This window comes from Ipomoea triloba, chromosome 12 (genome assembly GCF_003576645.1).
Source record: "Ipomoea triloba cultivar NCNSP0323 chromosome 12, ASM357664v1".
NCBI classification, from domain to species: domain Eukaryota; kingdom Viridiplantae; phylum Streptophyta; class Magnoliopsida; order Solanales; family Convolvulaceae; genus Ipomoea; species Ipomoea triloba.
This window is the reverse complement of record NC_044927.1, coordinates 17,396,404-17,421,923: the sequence shown is the minus strand read 5'-3', so window position 1 is coordinate 17,421,923 and position 25,520 is coordinate 17,396,404. Positions and strand designations below refer to the sequence as shown.

Genomic DNA, 25,520 nt, shown 5'->3' with positions numbered 1-25,520 from the left:
ATATTTTTATGTAATATTTTTATTTTTAAAAAAGAAAAAGATAAAAAAAAATTAAATTTAAAAAGTGTACAAGGAAAAAAAAAAAGGATGTGTTTGGGTACATGTTGCTACGTGTATAAGATATAACCATTGACAAGGAGTCCCAACACTCAAGAGGCACTAGCTTGGCCTCTTATGCTAGACAAACTTTTTTTTATAGAAGATGAATATAAGGTAAATTTTTAATATATTAATAGTATATTATTTGTGTATTAAATGTACTTACTCAATAATATATAAAATAATATACTTTAAGTACTCAAATAATATACAGTAATTCTAAATAATATATTTATAATTCATACAATTGTTTAGACCATAGTTTATTTTTTTTTTAATACTATTAATTCTATTACAATGCAGTATCAGTTCATAACTACTTTCTCAACCTATTAAAGCACAAGTCAGTATTGACTCCACTGAGTCTCCACCTCCCGTATAAAGGAAAGGGTTTGATGCCACTGGACTACAAGGTCCTTGGCTTTAGACCATAGTTTATAGAATTAAAAATATACTTTTTATTTTCAATCCATACATGGTCCATAGAATAATGATTGTTTCAACTCCAGCCCAGAATTTAACCCTCTTCTAGATAGTTAGAAAAGGCTAACTACGAAACCCGCTCAAGGGTATGATTAGTGAAAAATACTTTCTTTAAGTAATTAAGTTGTATGGTAATGCAGAAGCAGGAAGTAATACATCAAATCAACTTCTGTTGGCAACATAAAACGTAAACGAGATTTACGCTCCATCAAACGAAATCATTTCGTTCCCAATACATCTTGGCTGAATGCCATTTTTCATCATATTTGTTTAAATACAAAACAGAATAAAGGAAATATCTTATGCTCAATGACCAAATGGCTTCATCAAAATTTCTGACTGTCGGTAAACAAGTTGCAAAACAAAAATTTTAAAAAAGATTAATTTGAATGATAAACAAAAATCGCATTAGAAAAGTGCACAACAGTGGTGGGTTCTTATTGTGCATCAATTTCCAACTTTTGCATCAAGTCAAAAGAACCAGTACCCATTTTGACGGGTAAGCCAAGGCATATTCTGGATGACGGTGCTTCCAAGTTGTCCGTCATACCATGAGATGCTGCTTCTACTATAAATTTGGACGCGGTTTCAAAAGACATCTTCAAAAAGGGTGACAATGAATCAGCTATTCTTCCATGTCTGCTCATTGGTTGGTAGCCACCATTGTGGGTCATGTAGTCTGCAATCAGGCTTAAGTGGCGAAAATCAATCTCAACACCATAAATACCAAACACAGTCTTCACCTCTCTGATGAGACTTGCCCTGGCAGCTTCGACCCCAAATGTTTGCAGCATGGCATGGATATTATTGCTGTATATTCGATTCACATCAAGTACATCCTGCAATTCCCAAAATGCACCAAAATCCACTCCAGCAGCTTTCAGTGCCCAATAAAAGGGAGCATTTTTGCTTTCATTGTTCTGAAGCCTCTTGGCTTTTTCCTTTTTCTCCCCGTCCCAAAGTACCGTATTTTCATCCACATCAAATTTAACCATTCTGCAATTATGGATCTTCCCGGAACTCTTGATGTAAACTTTCTTTGCAGTCTTCTGAGCCACCTGCGTGTATTTCAAGTCTTTTGAATCAACACAATGAACCGCAAACAAATAAATAAATAAATAAGACAAGAGGGAGAGAGAGAATCTCTTCCTATACTACAAGCATATATTTCATCCTCAACTCATTCTGGTTTCCAATTCTCTGATAAATGCAATTTAACATTCGTAACATGGCCACCCCCATTCGTCAATGTTCACAACATTCATTTATGGAGGATTGGAGGGCACTATACCATAACTTAAAACTCATTTGTGACTTCTCTAAAGGTATCAATACACATTAAAAATTTTAAAGCTATTACTACTCGCTAGGAATTGTCACTAACTTCCGCAATATGCACTTGTCTACTAATTTCTTGAATATATTCTGGTGAAGCAAGCCAGAACAAGTCAAAATTGTAAGATATTAATTCTGTGTGAAGAGAATAGGAAATAGGAAGGCATCTAGGAAGTCATCCAAAAAAAAGGATTAGCAGATACCTGTGCTAGTAAAATATGAGGTTCATTTGTAAATCTGAACTGGACCTCAAAGCATGACCCTTTTGTTCCCACAAAAATAGCCCTGTCAGATTCCTTTTTCACAAAGATTTCCTTTTTTCGCTTTACTTTAGTTGTAGACTTGGTCTTTTTCTCACTTGATTTAGGCTTTGATGATTCTCTCAGTTCATCATCTTCATCATCATCATCTCCAGCTTCTTCCTCCCTACTATTGACATCATCAGTCTCATCATTTTTCATTTCAGAAAGCTCATTGTCAGATCCATCGTCATAATCCATCTCATCTGTAGCTTGCTGTTTTCTTTTTTGTGCATCAGAACCAAGATCCTCAGTTCTATCATCCTCCTCATCACCATCATCATCATCAGCCATATCTTCTTGAGATTTGGCACCAGAGGCATTTTCATCTGTTTCATTCGATGCAACTGACTGAGCACTGGATTTGAAATTTTTTATGCCACTAATTTTAGAAAGCAAGGACAAATGATTTTCAATTGCATCCTCCAACTCCCTCAAAAACGCAGATTTGAGGGTATACTTGCAATCTTCCAACGAGACAAAATCATGTTTTTTGAGCTTCACAATAAGCTTGTAAACTTGAGAAATGTTTTTGTTGTGAATTGATATCGGCAATAGATGGACTTCCATGCTCTCAATCATGTCTGCAACAGTGATCTTATTCACTTTTGCTAGAAGGGACTGGGCATCATCCCTGAAGACAGAAAGAGAAGTCCTTAATCTAAGGCATATTTAGTGTAGCAAAAAATTTCTTGGACACAATGTGTGCCAGAGACCAAAAATAATCATTAAAAAACCAACATGCTAAACCCAGAACAAAGTATTGGCTATTGTCTCTAATCTGAATGCCAATATCCAGATATGTCTATCATAAATGAGAACAAAACACCTTGCCACCTGTTTTTGCCTATCATAAATGTGAATAAAACACCCTGCCACATGTTTTTGTCACATTTATTTAATCATCTCTCAACCAAACCCGCGGACCTTGAAGAGACGGAAATAAACAAAAGGGGAAAACACCATTGACTAACCCAGATAAGGATAGAGAATGAAATAAATGGAGAAATCACATTAAAGGAGTCCCTATATATCTTGTAGCAAACCACAAGATATGGACTTAATCACTCACATTCACCAATACTAGTAGGGATGCCAATGCACTGCAGGTAATAAAAGCCAGAAATTTACCTTGATGTCCACCCACGGAAGGGACAGGACAAAAAAGGAGTCTTAATCACATCAGAAGCTGTCATCAAAATCTCCTGAAGACGTGGAATACCAAGTGTGACATTCATTTCCCCACGGCCAGCAAGATGGAAAGTGTTAAGTCTGGAAACCAAACAAAGTTGTTAAAACAGCAATATGTATTTGTTGAAATAGTGGAGAAAAGATTTAAAAGACTGATTTGGAAGTATTCAATTCAAAGAAATGAAGCAAAAAGTTATACCTTAAAACCATAATATCGAAACATATTTCAGGAGGTAATTTCCAACAATCCTACTAAACATCTCTCTTCATACCAACAAGAGGATTAAACTATCTAGAGGTTAATAATGCAAATTGATGAATATTCAACAAATCTTTCCAGGAAACAATCTTAAAGTTAAGTAATGAACGCCATAGTTATCACGGCGCCCTGTTAAGTCGCGGCGCCCGCCTAGGTGACAATGGGACGCGATAACTATGATAGACGCGATATTGAAACCCACAATGGGACCAAGCATGCAGCAAATTCAATATTTTTCAATCAAAGCTAAGGCATGCAAAACAACAAAGATAAATTTAGAGAAAAGGAAGGATGTATCTTACGTCATCTGAGTTGATGGTTCACCTATGGACTGACCAGCTATTACACCTACAGGTTCCCCGGCTTGCACCAGACTAAACAAATACTTCTGTTCTACTAATTTAAGAAATGATGCTAGCTTCTTTTTATCTGCAGTTAGCTGCTCCACTTGCTTCTCAAGATGTTCCTCTTGCACATGCTTTGCTAATGACTTCTTTGATTTTTCATCTAACTTCGCCTTCCTCTCCATCCAGAATTTCTTCACCCTTTCTTCAAGTCCATTAGGCAATTTTTCAATATAAGAATTGAATTGGCGTGCAGGATGAAACTTTTGACGAATGGTTTCTTCATTCTAAGCATCAATAAAAGAGGAATGGAGAAATCACTGGACATTCGTTCCCAATGATAAAAATGAGACAGCATTATCAGGCAGGATTATACAGAAAGGGCATACCTTTTGAAGTGCCTTGAAGTTTTTGAGAAAGCTAGTTCGATGCACATCAATACCATCTTCACCATAGTAAAATTGGATGATCGAGCCATCTGCATCACGGACAGTATAATCATAACAAACTTTGAGGCTCTCAAGATTTTTTATCAAGCACCTTTGAAGATATCCACTGCGAGAAGTCTTAACAGCAGTATCTACTAATCTGTATATACAAGTCAGCCGAGTAAGGAGCCAAGATGATAACAAAACCAGAAGTGACATGTCTATTAGAAAAATCAGATAAAACTAAGGCTTCAATTCAACCCAATAACAATACGAATCAATTTCCCAGCCTATCCCATTTTGGATTATATAAATCCTCACATAAAGTTTACTTCTTTTTAGCCTTCCCCAATGCAGCCACATAGATATTAAATGTTGGATATATTTAAGTGTTAAATGTACAGACATGCAATTTTAGGTGATGTCACAATCTCTTTAGGTGACTCTTGGCTTTTCAAGCACCTTTTGTTTAAGAAGTAACCTTTCATGTACCTTCTTTTCGTGTGTTTATGTACCTAATACTATATTGAGCTTTTTTAACAATACTTGTTCTTTATTTCTACAAGAGAATTTTGCATTGTCCAATATTCTAATTATTTATAAATTGTAAGTATGCAATGATCACAAATTTTTAAGTAAAAGGTTGAAGAAAATGGGAATAACAAAGAAAGTTTTGGATATACCCTTCACGACCAGCCATGCAGTGAAAGTAATATTCCTGAGGACGGAGACCAGTAAGAAATCGGTCACTGATAAAGCCTCCTGCCCTGGCAGTGAAATCCCAGGGGGGAAAGCATGGCAAAGTCTTCCCAGAAACCATCCGAGGCACTCGCTTTCCTTCCAACTCTTGTTGGCCAAGATATGATGATATTTGTTGAAAATTAACCTACAGGAAGCATTCACAAGTACTAAACATGATCAAAATTGAAAAAGAGAATATCAATGACAATATTAAACAAGCAATGCGTCTTTGAATTGATAACTAACTTGACACTTTGACAGTTTAAACCAATAATTTGGAGATAACGGATTTCTAAGTTTAAATTGCAGAGCACCAGAGGATACATCAAGCTTTTATAATGCGAATGCCTATTGTATTTATTTTTGTAAGTAAAGAAATAGAATTGAAAGGCACCAAGTTGTTAAGAAACTAAAATGGGGAGAAAAGCTAATATATTTCTGTGTTTTCTGTTTGTTCTTCACTGCATAAACTGATACACATATATAGGAGAGAGGGAGAGACAAGACTCCCTAAATCCTGCCCTAATACATGCTAGTGCTCCACTAGCCTTAATATAAGGATTCCGCTAATAGTTTATACACTATTAATAGTTTATACACTATACTTTAACATTATGCTCCAGCTTGTTACAAATATCTTGCATGAGTCATAGGACATTACATCTAGAGACCAATACCCAAGTCGCAAACTACTTGTTCATTCTGGCACAAAAACTGGTTCATCCTGAACCATTCTTCTTCATCTGCCGACATTTCATAATGCCACGGGCATATGCCAGGTCCGCACCTCTCCTGACAACCGTGCTGTCCATCCTGCAGCACCCCTGTTTCTTCAGAATGAACAAGCTGTACTGCCTTAGGTTTACTGCTAAAAACCTTGCTGTTGTGATGCAATCGGATGGTCCTTCAAATGGATCCTCCTGTCACCAAAGATTTCAATTCTAGTTGACCACAAAGCCTACTCTCATTCGGCCACTAAAGGTGTCAACTCAACCGCAAAGCCTACTCTCATTCGGCTACCAAAGCTGTCAACTTGACCACAAAGCCTACTATCATTCGGCTATCAAAGCTGATGCTACTTCTCTTCTCTAATGAAGGAATGCCACCATCCCAATTAAACACCACAACGCACCTCCCACTCACACCATAGCATGACTATAAATATGAGATGAATCCCATGACCCAAACATCACATAAACTAAACTTAATACCAAATTAAATTAAAACAAACTAAACAACACAATCTACTGCCCAATTATTCCCCTTCATTCCACCATCAAAATAAAACCAAAACACACAAAACCCAAAACCTGCTGCCCAACAAACCTACTGCAAAGAGATCCTCCCTCCTTATAACACTTCCAACATCAACAACACCATTACTTCATCATCTTCAACAATAGCGGTCGGTGCTCATCACCAACCACTGCCGGAAATCTTCGCTGGCCACGACTGCTCGCCGCAGCTGCCTTCGCCGGAAAAGATGGAGGTCAAAAGGTCTCCGTTGCTGTAGCTGTTCTGCTGCACCGAAAGTGAGAGAAAGAGGGGGACAAAATCGCAAAAGCTACTGAAGACGGGCAGCAGTGACATCATGATGGAATGGGCTCACCAAAACGAGACGAACAAGACAAATTTCTGCCGGAAACCTTGCCGGAAACGGCCTCACGCGCCCCCACGCGCCGGCGCTTGGTCGCCAGAGCTCCGGTCAGCGGTGGCGCGTGGCGGCGCGTGAAGGCTCCGTTCGCCGCTTCGCTTCCTCCGGCGGCGTCGCCTCTTTGCTCCGATCAATGCCCAGTAGGCTCTGATACCATGTTAAGAAACTAAAATGGGGAGAAAAGCTAATATATTTCTGTGTTTTCTGTTTGTTCTTCACTGCATAAACTGATACACATATATAGGAGAGAGGGAGAGACAAGACTCCCTAAATCCTGCCCTAATACATGCTAGTGCTCCACTAGCCTTAATATAAGGATTCCGCTAATAGTTTATACACTATTAATAGTTTATACACTATACTTTAACACAAGTGATACCAATCGTATTACAAAAGAGTGTACAGAAAGCATACTACAAACAAATCAAGCCTATCCAAAAAAACAATCAAGGAAAAAGCAGCAACAGGGGTCTCTCCTTGAGCCCAAAAAAAAAAAAAACATATCCATTAAAATACCTTGAATTAATCCATAGAGGATTAATGGACTTCAAAACATTGTCAATCCCCTTCATTCCAAACCAACCAATGAGGAACAAGGTCCTATTCCTTGGATCACTTTCTAAATATTAGGGATATTGGGAACCACTAAACTTGTTTAATTTATTTCTCACAAGGTGCTACAATTTATTTCCTTTTGGAGCTAACGTGTGACAAACTATATTCATTCACCCCATTCACTTTCTTAACAGCAAGTCAGCAAGTAATATTATACAGAAATATATTAATATTTAATAAAATAAAATAATTCTAAAAATTTTATAACTAAAAAATAAGAGCAAGAGTTCAGGCAAATAGGTAACAAAATTAACTATCTTGAGATAATCAGCCGTGATGATTTTAATATTTTTGACTTGTTTCTCCTGGGATAAAACAAAAACTTCATGAAAGCAAAAGTTTAAATAAGGAGAAAATATGATCACATATGTGAAGAAGTAATCTACATAGAGTGAACCAAGCACTCCAATCTCAATCTCAATCTCAATCTATCCAAAACTATGGTGTGGAAGAAACCCATTGCTTTGGACATCATACCTTCATTTACTAACAAAATGATATAAAGCATCATTCAAATATAAACTAGAAAACCATTGCTTCACAATTTACCATCATTAAAAATAGAATAATGCTAGACATAAAGAAATATAAACCGCTTGGAATGACAATAAAATTATAGCAAAAGCAAACTGCGTTTGAAGATGCAAGGTTTAGAAGCCAGGCAGGTCTAAAACCCATGACACTAAGAATAATGTTTGCCATCTACCAGTTGCAAATGGCAAGTCCATGTGGATGTGACTCTTTATGATCCAGAACGAAAAATGAGAAGGCCTAGAAGAAATAATCTGTGAGCCTGAAAAAAATAAATAATCAACTTACCGTACTACCCTTAGCCCCAGTGACTGTCATAAGAGAGATGCAATTCTTGGGGAACGGTCTTAATAATCCTTTCTGAAGCAAATCTTTGTCCATCTTTTCTGCTTTTTGGTTCAGTTTATTTTTCATCTTCATGTCCAAGAAAGCTACAGCATTTTCTTTATCTGTGCTAATAGCTTTTTCAATTTCCAGCTGGAGTTCTACAGGACCTACAATAAACCAAACAAATAACATCAGTAAAAATATATATATATACAAATAGATAAGAATTAAGAAAATAAATGAATAGAGGTATAAAACAATCAAAAAGGAGTTATCAAAAGTTTGTTCATTAGGGTAGCAAATTCATGAGATTTGTTCGAAAACATTTTTCTTATTTGCAAGATCTTGACACATGGACCATTTCAAGGTAGAAAATTATTTGCAGTGCATGTATACACGTATATTGAGAATGCATTAAATTCATATTATATTATAATTATCTCTTTTTGTTGAATTGATGAAAAGCATGGCGTTCTGCTAATATAAATTGATGAAAAAGAACAATGATATACAGCATGAACAGAGGACTAGCTTAGAAGCTTTCCTATAGGATTGCAGTAAATAAGAGCAACCAAAAGTTTTTATGCATTGATAAGTCAAATAGTTTATGGCCTTGTTAACTCACTCAAAGCATTTATTTTTCATAATGTCAGGAATTTCATCAAAAACCTAAGGTACTGCAGAATTAAAAAGGTAATTAAAACAATACACAGAGAGAAAAGATTAAAAAAATAAGTGACAGGCATGGCTACAGCAAGTGTCTGAGAATTTAGCGGGTAATTAGAACAAAATATTACAAAATGCCAAGCACAGCTACAGTGTCTGAGAATTCCTTTCATTATATGCATATGCAATAGATTATGATACCTATTTCTCCAGGTTTGAACTTAACAAAATTAGCATGAACTTCTTCACCAACATCATTCCCTTCAAGATGCTCTTTCCTTCTGGAGTCATAGTCAGGCAATATTATAAGGTCATCCACTCCACATGTGAAGCCATGAGTCTGAATGATAGAAGTGAAACCAGCAAAAAAAGTATGATCCAACAGGCTTGATATAAAGACTTAAACTTTGAAAAGAAAAAAGATAAGACAACCACCTGCAAGAAAATGGTAAATAATCGACTAAAAGCAGAGAGCAACGCTCCCGCAATGTTTGAACCATAAAGCTCCTGAACAGTGTGGACCAAACCAAACTTCCCAAACTGTGCCTTGTCAAGTACACCACGTACAAACTCATTTTTCCAAATGATAAACTTATTATCAGCAGTATTATCTTTATCTTTCGAGAAGTATTTCTCCGGAACTTTCCCTTTGTTTCTGATGGTACAAGGTGCGAAACCTCTTGTCAGATGGTTTAGAATTGAAGTAATGACCTAGAATTGTAATGTTAAAAACAATTAAAGAGATATGTTCATAAATCAAGGTTATTCAGCACAAACTTGGCAATCTCTTATCAAACCTGCTTCCCAGTCCAAAGAGGCTTTGGTTTCCACACAGCAGGCAATACAGGCTGCAGAAAACTCTCAGAGTCTACTGTTGAAACTTTCCGAGAACGATCTCCAGAAAATGAACCATGCCCCGCCATGAACACACCAGACCCATAGAGAAGTTGGTTGAACTCATCAAGAGTTAAAAATGTATTCTTCATTGTAAGAATGACAGCACTTACAATATGATCCTAAAGAAGTTGCCAAAGAACATTCACATTAGTACCATTGATTCACAACATTTACAGCAGTAAAAGATCATAAATCAGTAATGACAATAAGTTCGGAAAAACAGTTTAGAAGTTGGGAAAAACATAAATGAAGATGAAGAAACCTGAATCAGGCCTCTAACAGTATCACCCTTTGTTGGAACGATGTATTGTTCATTAGCATTTACAATGTTATAGGCTTCAGCACGAGAAACTTCATCTTGAGGAAAATGGACATTCATTTCATCACCATCAAAATCAGCATTGTAAGAGCTAAAAGTAAATCCATAGTTAATTAGTCAATTACTACATTTCTACCAGGTATAAGAAACTCTTTAGAAACAGAATAGCAGGTAGACCAACCTGCAATTAGCATAATGCATACGAAGCGTTTTCTCCCCCTTCAAAACACGAACTACATGTGCCATTATGCTGGGTTTGTGAAGTGTTGGCTGCGAATAAATTTCTCAGTTACACTAAACAGCAATTTCAAATAATCTGTGTGAAAGCAAAATGAATTCACATATTCTGAATAAGTATTTCAATTTACTGTCTTAAACATTTAAAGAAAGCGAACCACACCCCTCTGTGCAATAAAAATATTCATTAGTTTCCTGACAAACACAAAGCAAGTAAATAGCATTTAATCTTTCAGTTCTAACATGATTTTATAGTTCTTCACCACTCAACAAGTAGAGTAAGTGCAAAATGCCCTAGCTTAGAAGCTTGTTCACAGAAGCATATGATGAAAAAAGTTTCACAAATTTCTATGCACTAAAGGCATAAACACCAAGAATTAGTGCCACAGGTAGGCATGACCTCTTATCAACCAAGGCAATCATGATCATTTATCAGCATAGAATAACTCCAAATGAGGATGCCAAATCTCAGTGTACCAGAACGATATGCACATGGGATTAAAAGAAAGTTAAGAAACACAAAGTTTGCAGAAGATATGGATGTTCACTGTGATCCTCCTCTCAAAGCCTTGTAAATTATGTATTCTCCCTTTTCATAGAAGAACAAAATGACGTGTTTATGGAAAAAATCATATATAGATCACCACCTAATCTTTAGTAGTGATCATCCAACTCATTTTAATGCCTCCTAGCTCACTTAAGCGTAAGTGGCCCAGGCTGCACATGTGGCAATAAACTTAAACTTCTCATGGACCATTCATAAGATAAGACACTTCTAAATTAGTTGAAAATTTTTATTCCGTCCTTTTGATAATTTTTTGCAGTCTCACATGGTGATTTCAGGTGAGGGTGTGTTGTTAAGCATTGTCTGACTTTGGTAATTTTCTTAAGCATTACATTGTGATTTAAGGTTGGTGGTTTTCCAGTGATTAATTTGTTGCAGCCTCTTTCAGCACTTCATTGGTAAACAAATAAATCATTTTATATGCAATAAAAGTTACAGACAGTGTTGGAGGGGCCAGTAAGAAAACAGAGCAAGGTACCATCAGCAAGGGTGGTTACTACTTCCCACTTACACCTATCCAGCAATCAAAAGCTTATCACAAGCAACGATTTTTCCCTTAATTGAACAGATAGGGCCTGGTGACTAAAATGCACACTGCTTTTTTGACACATCTCTACAAAAATTGTACTAGATTCATCACTTGTTATTGGTTCTTTTTATGCATATTAACAGGTTTAATTATATATTTTGTACCATAATATGTGTGCACATATACATGCATACATAATAATGAGCTTCAATTAAAAAAGCATACACTTCTCTTTGCACTGTAAGTAGAGAACAAATGACATTTGGTGCTTAAGACACAAAGTGAGTGGAATGCAGTAACAACATTGAAAGGACAAATAAGATAATTATTTGAGGAATAATGCCATACCTGCCTATTGACAAGCACAATATCCCCATCCTGCAAGTGTCGGTATACAACTTTTCCCTCAAATTCATACTCACTGTTCTTCCCTGATTGTGTTACCACGCCCCTAGAAGAAGGCAATTTTCGAGATACTGCTACACGCATCTTTCTATTTAGTGGCAGCTTAACTGTGGATACTCTATCAGAATATGACAAAGCTCCAGGATGGATCTCAGGGCCATTGATAATAGCATCCCTCAATTTTGCAACATTCCATGGAGTCACTCTCTGGAAGAATATTTTTTGAAATCAGAAATAGAAGATATAAAAGAAAAAACTGGTCATTCTTGATAGGTAAAACTTGCTTCTTCCTTATACTGTTATTACTTTTCCCATCTTGTGTCTAATCCACCCCACCGCCTCTTCCAAACAACGAGAAAAAAAAGGTTATGAAATATGCAATCACTGCCCAAGCAATTTCTAAGTAAACTAAAAGAAGTTGTAAAAGAAATTTTCCCGAGCATCCAACACAAGTCTGACAAAAATCTCAAGCACAAAAGGAATTTTATTTGGCAAAGAAGCGATAGTAAACAAGCACAACAACAAAATGCATCTTACCTCTGGATAAGTTAGCCGGAGAGCAAAATAAGGCGGGATACCAATTTCATTGACAGCCAAATAAGGATCTGGAGATATAACAGATCGGCATGCAAAATTGACCCTCTTCCCCATCATTTTCTGGCGGAAGATACCCTCTTTCTTTTCCAGCAATTGGCATATGCCAGTACCAGCATCTTTTTGACCTTGAGCTGCCATCATATTAGCAAGATCTTAATTAAAAGAATTGGCCTAACGGTACAGAGCATGTTGATTTGAACCCACCAAATAAAGCAAAACCAAATAGAACTCAATCAGATGAATAAGACAATTTAAACCACTAGAGAGTACGTGCTGATTAGTGAATAAAGCATTACATAGATAAAGAAAATGCCTCAAGAACAAATCAGCCAAGCAGAAGTGGAAATGGGAGGGAAGCCATTAAGTGGTCATTTGGTTCACGGAATGTCATATTACCTTAGGAAATGTTGGATTGTTGGGAATGTTTGATCCTGGGTTTGGTTAAAATCGAGATATGTAATATAAAGTTGTTTGGTTGAAGGGTTGTGCTTTACGTTATAATGGTTATTTACTTTAATACCCTCAATATTTTTTCATGCATTTCAATATTCCAATGCATGTAACTATGCAAAATTTGATATATATTAATTTGCATGCATGCATCCACAAAGTCATTTCCATGCAGGCATGCGAAAAGTTGATTTGTGGCTGCATACATGCGGATTCTTTCATTTCCACAAATTCAAATGTGGCTTCCGCAAAGTTGATTTTTCATGTTAAGCAAAGTAAACTTACTTGCTTTGACCGAATGGTTATTTTCCATGATTTTAACTTTTCGGTCAAAAACAAAGCAACATGATGGAAAGTGAAGGGCAAAGTTAGTAAAAAGCTAAAAGGAATTTTATAATAGCTAAGGATGCCAAGGGTATCACATTCCCTCCAAAATAGGGAAAAAGCTTATGTAGAGGTTAAATTTTATTCCATTGGGAAGTTACATAACTCCAACAAAACATAGGAATGTTATAGAACCAACCAAATATTACCTTTGTTATCTTAAATAACCCGAACCAAACGCCCCCTAAAGGATGTTATGGGAATCAAGATCGTAATGGTCAAAAACAGCACCAGTGATAACAAATCAAAAATCAGTTTACTTACCCATTGCAGTTTTGCTATCAAATAAAACATTTACAGATTGTTGAAGTTCCATCCATCGGTTGATGATCTTAGAACGTTCAGTAGTGTTAACATGAGCATTCCCCAAGGCTATATTCGACTGAAGGACCTTGTTTAACATAACAGTATGTGGATGCTCCATTACCTGAAAAGCGCAAACACATATATAATATAAGTATAATCCCTATTGATTAAGGAAGCACCATATATACAACGCCATTAAAAAAAGTATTGCATCACACTGAATTACTGGTAACATCTTCTATATCTGTACTTTAGAACTCCTCAAAATGTGATATACAATAAGACCTCAGCTGTTTCCTTATAGCAGTTAAGGATAGACTATGGAGGATGGGCAACCACAAGAACATGGATAGTATGACAATCACAGAACTTCCTAGGCACTAACGCACGTTTGGTTCACGGAATGAGACCTCCAAATTCTCATATAGATCGAACAAGACCTCAGAATAGGAACTATACTCCATTATTTGGTTGGCAAAGGAAAAAGATATAAGATGACTAAACTCTAAAGGAATCCCATTCTAGTGTTTAGTTTATAAAGGATTGGAAATATATTTATTTAATTTATTCATAAATACTTATATATAAAGATATATATATATATATATATATATATATATATATATATAGAGAGAGAGAGAGAGATACATGAAATTTATGCACACATACACATTTAAGTACGTATTTAAATGTACACGCGCCTGAATTATATGTTATATGTATGTATTTATAGGTATATATGTGTGTGTATTATATGTTATATGATTGTGTGCAAAAAACTATCAAAGTACATTTTTGGACACCAATCCTGAGAACTCAAAATAGCAAATACATGTTATTACCCTTGGAATGGTTATTCCCCTTGTAGGGAGTAACTCATTCCCAAGAATAGAAAGTCAAACCAAACAATGAAATAGACTTATTCCCAACAATGTTATTTCATTCCTAAACTATTTGGAATAAGAGTTAAATAGGCCACTCAACTACACACCAAATTTCAATTAGGCCATCGAACTCAAAAAAAAAAACAATCGAGTCCCTGAAAAACACAAACTCATACAATTTAACCCAAAATGACCTGTTTACTTGACATAGCGGTTACCGATTTTAAAAATAATTTTTTAAAATAATTCTAAATAAAAATAATTAATTTAAATTTAAATTTAAATTTAAAAATAATAATAATAAACAGAATTGCCTGCCGGAGACAAATCGTCTCCGGCCGACTTCTTCTCCATGGCCAGGGGACGAAGGTTCCTTAGTCTCCCTAGCCATGGAGACAAAGATGAAGCCAATGGGAGACTGGCAATTCTTTATTTTTTGTGTTGTTTGTTTCTTTAAATTTTAATTTTAATTAATTAATTATTTAAAATTATTTTTAAAATTGGTGATCGCCACATCAGCATACTTTCAGGTAAACATGTCATTTTGGGTTAAATTGAATGAATGTGTTGTTCAAGGACCCAATTGCATTTTGTTTGAGTTCGATGGCCTAATTGCAGATTGGTGTGCAGTTGAGTGGCCTATTTGACCCTTATTCCAACCCATTTTGTGAACCAAACACGATACGAGTGTCTAAGCTCACAAGTAGTCACGAGAAAAAGGGCTAATATAAGACAATACCATATTTAAAACCATATTTAAAGGGGGTAAGTAAGGATCCAATTGGAAATTCACAAGTGTGAAACAAAAATTACACCGCCACGAGTCAAATTAAACACATTGGTGTGTAATTTTACTTTCAGGTATAACAAGCTTTAAGGTATCTGTTTCTTTCTTTTCTTTTTCTCACATGTGATCTTAAGAAAAGAAAAAAATATATATATAACACTGAAAATAGAAACATATACAAATGGACATTTTCATCACATACCATAGAAAAATGGGATAGCAGTCAAAACATCAAACCGAATACACAAGGCTCCAAAATCAGGTGAAGTTTTGAGAGGGAAGAGTAAAGAACCGCAAGTCTGTTTTTCAGGGAGATGGTTTTTTGTGCGTGAAATCAATAGATGAGCTTTTGGTCACCACCAAGCCCCACCTTTATACGCTCACATTAAAGCTCAGAACTCATTCAATAATGATTTCTAATATGATATAGTCATGGCTGTTGTCTTAAGAATTTTAAATCCATTGGTTACAAATTCATAAATCTTAAGTTCAACAATCCCTCGAGAAAGTGGAAGTCACAGAAACAGAATCAATGCTAGGAAATCATTTAGATACACGAATTTTAATACTTACAGAGTCTCCCCCTTTCGCAGGTGGACGGAATTTGATAGGTGGGACAAGAACAGCCTCCAAGAAGAACATAGAGTGCCCTGCTACCTTGTCAGGTTTATTAAGATTCTGGCTTTGAATGTCACAGATAAAAGAGCAGATAGAAGCTTCATTTTCCCACAAGAGCTTTATAATATCTCTGACCTATAAGTAGAAACAAATGAAGATGTTTGAGTGCTCCAAAGAGAATAGCAAGGAATTCATATCCAGGAGAATGCATTATAATGCCTACAAATTACACCAATATGTTATACCTGAGAAGGTAAAAGAGGTCCTGAAAGAATACGCTTCTGTTTTTCCAACTCATGATACACAGTATCTTCACGACTCCTGGGTGTCATAGAATTTTCTACTCCATCCGTAGTCAGGAATGAGTTGGTTTCAGCAGTTTCAAAGTCATTCACAACCTCAGAAGTAATGTTTTCTTTGGCTCCACCTGTGCTCCATCCCTCCAACTTATGACCTCCAATAATATTTTCTCGAAGTACTGTGTTTGAAATGCCAGCCTACAGAAATAATCCAGTTGACAAAAGAATATTAGAAGGGCAGCAGGAATTTCAAAATCTTCAGAAAAACTAAGTGATATAATCATTACCACAAAGCATTAGCATGTCGTAACTAAAGAAAAACACTTCAAACATGAGAGATTGAGTCATTGAGAACAGCTGTCAACATCCACATGTGCAAGTGCACACTGTAAGAATGTATACACCCTCTCCTCAAGCAGAAATTATCGTCAACCAACCATAATGGAATTACAGATGACATGATTGTTATTAACTTCAGATGCATGCTTCATGTTGAGCAATTGCAATATAATAGCTTAATAACTCTACGTATGTATTTATAGACAAATAGAATGACCTTACAATGCATGAGTGCAATAAAGCAGGATAGTCTGTCAAATATACTTGTTTATAAAGACTGTAAATCTTGTTAAAAAGCACACAAGAAAAAAAATTAAAAAGGGTGAGAGAAGAGCTAGCTTAGCCATTTCATCACAGTAAAACGATAAGGTCATAACCAAAAGCAATGGTGTTCTATAGGTGTGAATCTTGTGGAATTTCAGCATGTAGAAAACAACTTTACTTATATGACGTATTTTCTGGACTTTATCTCATGCTGAAATGATTGTCCTCTGTAACATTTCCTTAATCCGAGGACTACAAAAATAGTGCACTGATACCCTTCTTCATGAAAAATATATCAATTTTCCATCTAAAATGAAAATAATAAAACTAAAACAGCCACCAAATTACTAACATAACCACATTTCAACTCAGGAAGACCAAAGATGGGGTTAATTGTTGACATTTTGAATAACAGATAAGTTCATGGCCACAATGTGGGCTGTTGCCTCTGAACCGAACAAATAGAATTGACCTTTTAAAACTTGATATTCACAGAATGAGCAAGCAATCATCCTTCAACAGAATTAACAATGATCTACGATATCAAAAATAGACTAATAAAATGAAAGTCTGGATACAAATTACAAGAAGTCAATGTGGTGCCATGAGCCACATACCATATGAAGCCATCCAAAAGTTGGTTTACTGATCTTTGGATTCTTTGCTTTGCATTTGCTGCACTTAGTGGGCTTTGGCTTTAGAAATTTATTCAACACTGCCATAGCTTCGGTAAACTGAAAATTGTCCCAATATGGTTGCTGTTTATTATGGTCAAAATGATCTTGTGAACCATAATCACCAGTAAGGCCTGACATATGGCTTCCCTCACAGTCCACAGGATCAGTATCAATGTAGTCATTTGAAAATTCTTCACCCAATTGTTTGGCTTCTGATGATGCTTCACCTAATTGTTTGGCCCCTATAATATCACCTTTTGCTATTAATCTCAATTGGGAGGCACAGTTCTCAACCTACATTAAAAATAAACGGGATGCAGACTGTGATTGTGAAATGCACTAAATCCAAAGCAATATTCATAAACTAAACTCACCTCTCTCCTGCTTGCCTTAAAATGAAAGCAAAATAGGCATGTTCTTTGCAAAAGATTATGCAGCATATCAAACAGCAATGGATTGTAGACGGGAGAAACAAGATCAATATGACCACAGTGGCCTGGACAGTGAAATGAACGCTGACCACATGATTTACACCTGCAAGTATAGTGGTTTAAAAAGTGAAAGTAATTACGATGAAGGCAATTTAATAGTACTGGGCAACTTTAGGATCCATTTTGTCACATGAATAAAAGCAGACATGCAAATTTGGTGGTAGCAGCAAAAAATCAATAAGTATGTACTGATTCAACAGTACAAAGATGATTAACATTTTCAACTAGGAAAATAAAAAGACTGAGGTTCAAGCATCAAGGTTTAAAAAGGTTAGTTAAGGTATCAAGGCATTTTGTATTGGCTTCGAAGTTTGAAGGCGCTATGCCTCAAAATAGACCCCAAAAAATATCAATATATTAGCTTTTTTAGTCATTTTATTTAATGGAATACCAAATTAAATCACATTTTGTCATCTATAATTTATTAAAAAAATTAATATATTAATATATTAAATCAAATATATAGATTTAAAATACAAGATAATATGCATGTTATAATGTTATTATCAATTATGTAATCAATATTTGAGAAAGTTCTAGAGTTCTATACTTCTATCTCTTAGAGCATCCCCATTAGGGAGTTTTTTTACCAGTTTTTGAGACAAATTTGATGACTTGGAAGAAAGAGGAGAGAAAGAAGAAAGGTTTTACTGCAAAAAACTTGGTTTGCACAGTTTTTGAGGAAATAACTCACTTTGCACCATCAATGGCTTGCCTTTTCAGTTTTTTTTCCTTTTAATTTTTATTTTATTTTCTCTTTCCTCAAACAAAGCAAAATCCTGACAAAATGGCCCCAAGTCTCTCATGTATTACTTGTAAATTGATGTTTTTTCACTCTTAGAATTAGATATGATCAACTGGTGCCTCATAAGCTAAAAATTTATATAAATTATATTACATCCCACAATATTATATTGACTTCTATAAATATATTGTAATTAGGATCAAGATATAGAAAACCAAATCTCAGTGCCAGTAAGCAACAGCTCTTCTGGGCAGTTACCCATGTCATACAGAATAATTGGCCCAAGTAAACAGATGGAATGGCAGAGGTAAACATCCACAATCATATATTCATATAGTTCTTCAATTGGTAAAAGTTTACAAGGCAATGAGAAATACAACCAAACAGCATCACTATGGGCTATGTTTTCCGCATAATAAGGAATAATAAAAATCAAAACAGAGCTACAAAAATAGTATAGACTGTGTATATTTAAAAGAAGATGTAAGTTAGGTAAACTTACTGAGCACGTTCATCAGAAGGACCCAAGGCTGGGTCGTATAAACCCCCTGGAGTAGGACACCCCACCAAATCAAGAAGATTGGGATTGGTAACCTTCATTACGCTGTGGCGCCGTACCTCTTTGGCCGTCATGAAACTGAAAGTAACGGCCTCAACGGCCTCAGACGCACCCTGATCATAGAATTCCAAAAACAAATAAATAAAAATTACAGATACGTCGCAACCAATGCAGCAAACTGAAACAGATAGGCACCTGTTCTAACATATTTTACCAATAAATCACAGTTTTGTGAGGGAGAGAAATAAAATAGTTTTTACCTCAACTGCTTGAAGCATGATTCCGAATGTGACCTTACAGATATGTATCAAGCTGCGTTTATGCGGATATATATAGTAGGAGATTAAGAGTTCCCGGCGAGCCGCAGGGAGGGAGGATCGGTGGCAGAGAGACGCTGGCAGAGAGACGCTATGTTACTAGGCGTGGGGAATTTTGTGAGGCACGATATAAGGGTTTAGGGTTTAATGAGCAATAGTGCTAAGCTTTTTGGTTTTGGATGTGGCAAACGGCTTTCTTGTATGATTTAGGGTGCGTTTGGTTCGCACATGGAATTGGAATCGGAATGGGTATCAAATACTTGGTAAGGGTAATAGGTTTTGGTGAAAGTATTTAGGGTGTGTTTGGTTGGGGGGTTTTGGTATAGGGAATGAGTATGAAAGTGATTGTTAGTGTTTGGTTGATAGGTTTTAAGAATGCTACTATGGGTATGGAATACCCCATTAATGGGAAAACCCATATCCTTATTAAATAAGGGTTTCATTTCACTTCTTCATTTCTTCCCCAACTATTAATATTCATTCCCATTCCACCCAACTACCAAACATGCTAAATACTTTCACCAAAACCCATTACCCTTACCAAGTATTTGATACCCATTCCGATTCCGATTCCCATGTGCGAACCAAACACACCCTTAGCATGTTTGGTAGTTGGGTGGAATGGGAATGATTATTAATAGTTGGGGAAGAAATGATGAAGGGAGATGAAACCCTTATTTAATAAGGGTATGGGTTTTGCCATTGATGGGGGTATTCCAAACCCATAGTAGCATTCACAAAACCTATCAACCAAACACTAACAATCACTTTCATACCCATACCTTATGCCTAAACCCCCCAACCAAACACACCCTTAGACTTTCTTTTTTTCTAATTGTTAATTACTCCGTAGTATTAATATCAAATTTTGAACCGTGTCCATGAATATTGCTAGTATATTCTTAAGCTAAATATTATTCATTTCATTTAGGGTGTGTTTGGAAATTCGGAAAATGATTTCTGGAAATCATTTTCCGGGTTTTTGGTGTTTGGGAAGAAGGGGAAAAATAGAGTCAATGGAAATGAACTTCTTGGTCAATGGAAAATAAGCCCAATTTTATGGAAAATAACTTCCCCTTTTTTTGGGGGAAGTCATTTTCCAAAGTTTGCTTCTTCCTTCTCCTCAGGCCTCCTAAATGCTTTAACTTCTTCGTCTTCATCCCATCTTCTTGACATCTTCAATTTTTTCTTTTTGTTTTTAAGTAATAATTTTTTTTTTTTTTATTATGAGATAGATATTATGAGTTTTATTTTTTTTATTTGACATCTGAAACCAGTCGGCCACTTTTATTTTTAATTTTTTTTTATGAGATAGATATTATTTTGTTGTGATTTTTTTGTGATTATTTTATTTTTTGGATTGTATATTTGTTATAAATGTTGTTACATTTAAACAAATTAATTAAAATATTCAATTATATAATTCTATTCATTTTCCTACCCATTTTCTGGAAAATGAGCCAAACACACCAACACAGTTTTCTGTTCTGCAGCCAAACACAAGAAAGGAAAATATTTTCTGGAAGATGACTCATTTTCCATAAATCATTTTCCTGCTTTCCAAACACACCCTAATATTAAATCTTATTCATACACTAAAATAATTTATATTCTCATAAATTAAAACTTTATTTTTTACTTTATCTATTTTAATATAAAATATAAGTTACTCAATTTAATTTTGTTGAAATTATGTTTTATATAATTTAATTTTTAATTAATCTATATTCAATATTAGTTTTATTTCAATCATATTTTAGTGTTGATTTATTCATCTCTAACTCATTTATACTAAATTTTATTCATACACTAAAATAATGTGTATTCTCGTAAGTTAAAATTTTATTTATTTTTACTTTAACTATTTTAATACAAAATATAATATATTCAATTTAATGTTGTTGAAGTTATGTTTTAGTTTATTTAATTTTTAATTAATTTATATTTAATATTAATCTTATTTTAATCATATTAATGCAATATTTCAAAAGGCATGATTTATTTTTAATAATATAAGTTTTCAAAATAAGTGTTTAACACTATATGTAAATACATAAAAATAAAATAAGAATGCAAAATGAATTAACAAAGAAAAGTAATGAGTAATGACAAAATATAACAAAATTATCCACCATTTTGGTATTGATGAACAATAGCACTTCATTGTTCATCAATGTCAAAATGGTGCAGCATTTGGTGCCTTCTTTGGGGAAGAATGCGCCAAATGTTCCACCATTTTAGTGTTTAACTGTCTTTCTTTAAGATAGCTTAACAGTCACACGTCTTCCTTTGTGTCCTCTATTGGAAAGATATAAACAATAATTGAAAAAAAAAATCTATCAAATTTTTAGATGAAAGAATTAAAAAGTTTGTAACGTTTAGAGAGCATCTATCTATATATATATATGACTAAAACACTTTTTTCCTAAATTTTAGTATTTATATAACTTTTAAATTAATATTTGTAAATATAATAACAATTCTTTCAATTTAGTAAAGTCAAACCATATTTTTAGCACCAATGTTAGACATACTGCAAAAGGTATTTTACATTAAATAAGTATGTACAACTTATAGATATTTTTATGTCTGAATTTGTGTTGTGTTAACAAGAGAGTTACCAATGAAATATTGCAATTAACATTAGTTCATTATGAGTTTTCATGCATATATTTTTCTATTTTTAAAAATTTTAAAATTTATTATACTATATATATATATATATATATATATATATATAGCTTATGACAATTTTGTTGCGAGTAATGATTATTTACATACGGAGTACATTTTTTTCTATTTAAAATTCATCATTTATATGTAGCTACTAGTTTTTCTGATGCGCAAAGAATAGGTACCCAATATTAATATTTTATATTAAAATTTTAAGTGTATTTAGATTTTTGATTTTTAAATTATTGTAAATAATAATAATAATGTAAAATATTTTTATAAATTTTATATTTATATTTTAGAAAATAACTAATAACTCCAATATATAATATGTATATATATGTATATATTATTATTATTGAATATATATTATTATTATTGAAGAAAATAAGAAAATATATAGTGGATGCATGTGCATGATAACAATAGTATAAAAGATAACAAAAGTTATAACGGTAGGAGTATGTTTGTCTAATATATTGTAAAGTACAATTGTTATAGCATAATGTATAAAAAACTTAACGGAAAAAACGGACATAAATGAAGGGTATAACCTTCATTCATACTTATTATGTTTTTAGACAATACATACACATTGAATCATTGTTACATGTCAATTTTATTTTTATTTTTTACTTCAACTAACTTTTTAAAATTATTACGACATTATTACAACTATATAGAAATTTATCAAAACATAAATAATGTTAAAATTCAAAGTTTAAAAATGTGAAATGTAAAACTGCCAAAACCTTACAATAAAGCACCATATACAATCTGCCAAAATATACAATCCATCAAACTAAGTTTATAATGTATGTTCATTTGTTCATTGATGCTTGAGAAACTTGATTGCTGAGTTCGACCCAGGGTGAATGACTGGCTCCTGTGATTGACCAAGCTACAACAAAGGAAAGGAATATAAGCTTTTATTGTAATAACAAATACAAGTATAACGTGAACAACACATTAGTTAGACTACATATGACATTGTGGTTTATAATGGCCCAGGTTCTTACAAAGAGAACAACACATCACTTTTCCCTTCTTTGATACTCTTTTCTTTACAGAGGTAGAGGTAGTGTTACCGGTAGTTGATGTGTTTTTCTTAGGACGAGATGGACCCTCTCTTACCTCACGTGTTCTTTTTCTCTTTGGTCTTCCAGTCTTTTTTTTTTAATTAGAGCAAGTATCTCTTCATTTTGTGTCTTTGGCCAGAATAGCTCGCCATTCATTAGTTGAGGTCTATGGCGTAAGTTCTTAGGTAAGCTTCTTTTAAATAGCATGAGTCAATGTAGTCATGATGTTCCCTTCCAATGTCGAAGATGCACATATTGCGTGTGGGCATGGTATACCTGAAAGATCCCGTGCCTTGAATGAGCAACTTCTACCAGCAAGTTTGGCCTTAAATTGTTGTCTCCCTTTCTTATTTTATAACCATCATCTCCATTGAAATCAGCCTATCATGATATATTTAAGCACACAAATTGTAGCATTATATTCAACATATATACTAAGCACGCATTCAACATATATTAAGCATATATTAGTTTCAGCATACCTTCTAGCCCATACTTTTGTGAATATTTGTATTCAGTTTCTTCATGACCAATGGTCCATAATTTCCAATCCAACTTTCCACCGAGTTTTTTTTTTTTTTTTTTTTTGCAATCCTCCGCATCACCCCTACTCTTATGTCTTTCAACATAGAGATAATGGACTTCACTCTTGCTTTCACCAAGGTGCCATTAAACGCCTCACAGAGGTTGTTATCCACAATATCACACTTCACAGTTGTTCTAAAGAAAGCCTTGCACCAAAATCTCGGAGGGTACCTTCAAACACATGTTATAATTCAGATTGTGCATATTTAAAACACATGTATTCAATCAGTTTCTGCATATTAGCTATATAAAATAGTCAATATAAATCAGATTATGCATATCATATATATAAATCAGATTTTGCATATCATTTATATAAATTGGATTCTACATATCATATATATAAATCAGTTTCTGCATATTAGATTCTGCACATCAGATATATATGTTCAAAGTCAAATTTGCATATATAAATCACATGTTATAACTTATAAATCAGTTTCTGCAAATCAAAATCACACTTTTAAGTTAGATTTTGCACATTTAAAACTCAAGTTTGAAGTCAGATTACCTTTCTAAGTTAATTTTTGCTGTAGGGTCCATCTTTCCTAAACATTTCATTTGTTCCTGGAATTCAGGTTTAATGGCAGCATTTGCACACATCCAAAAGTGTTTTTTTAACACTTTGCCGCTATGCAGCTTATTCCAATTAGCATGCACATGTTATGCACAAATTGGATGCTCAGCATCATGAAACAACTCTTGAATCACATAGGTTAATCCTTACAAAATATAACAAACAAAATAAATATAATAAAATGGTTCAATAAAGTGTTACAAGTGGTTTTGTATTAGTTAATTCTTTACCTTCTGTTGGTCACTAATTATAGTCCAAGAGGAAGTATTAGTGATACCCAAATCTGCCTTCAATAAGCCAAGAAACCAACATCAAGAATCAGTGTTTTCAATCTCTACAATCCCCAGACTATATGATACATTTGGTTGTTAGCATCTCTACTAATTGCACTTAATATTTCACCTTTCAACATTCCCTTCAGAAAACATCCATCCAACCCAATTACTTTTCTACATCCTTCTAAAAACTCATTCTTTACAGCTCCAAAACAAATGTAGAATCTCTGAAAAACACAAGGACATTCGGGTGTTGTTCTATTGGTTTTTATAACATCAATGGTACTGGGATTAGAGTTGATACATCATAATCCTTTATTCTGCGAAATTGGTCTTGAAAACTAGCATCAATTTTCTTCAAAACAGCTTTGACTGCCCTCTTTACCATGCAGATTCTAACATTTAGTTTCAGTTCTGATTGGATGTGTTTTTTCAATTCTGCTGGTCTAATTGAAGGGTTGTCTCTTATCTTATCCTCATACCTCTCCTCTATCCATGCTTGGCTTACTATTCTCAAGCTGTACTTTAGATTACACTTGTGCTCCGTAGTCACTGTTTTAAGTTGAAAACACTTGAAAGTGTCATCCCATGATCCATGAGCTTGAAATGGGCAAGGCTGGTCACATGAAAGGGACACACGCTTTGGCTCATTCCACAAAGTTGATATTTCTCTTTGAGTAAACTGCATAG

The 25,520-nt window shown here is 34.4% G+C and overlaps 1 protein-coding gene across 1 annotated transcript; it reads right to left on the bottom strand.

The window, feature by feature from the left end:
- Positions 1–752: 752 nt before the first annotated feature.
- LOC115998531 (DNA-directed RNA polymerase I subunit 1) lies at positions 753–19,770 on the bottom strand. Its single transcript, XM_031238114.1, has 21 exons — positions 19,585–19,770; positions 19,268–19,437; positions 17,904–18,063; positions 17,470–17,823; positions 16,196–16,447; positions 15,906–16,085; positions 13,620–13,782; positions 12,462–12,652; positions 11,868–12,131; positions 10,370–10,458; positions 10,132–10,279; positions 9,770–9,988; positions 9,408–9,683; positions 9,174–9,312; positions 8,268–8,473; positions 5,122–5,324; positions 4,400–4,598; positions 3,969–4,297; positions 3,348–3,488; positions 2,121–2,850; positions 753–1,640 (listed from the first exon to the last, which is right to left on the bottom strand). The coding sequence occupies exons 1-21, from the start codon at positions 19,600–19,602 to the stop codon at positions 1,020–1,022; spliced, it is 5,052 nt and encodes a 1,683-aa protein (XP_031093974.1). The 5' UTR covers positions 19,603–19,770; the 3' UTR covers positions 753–1,019.
- Between the last annotated feature and the right edge of the window lie 5,750 nt (positions 19,771–25,520).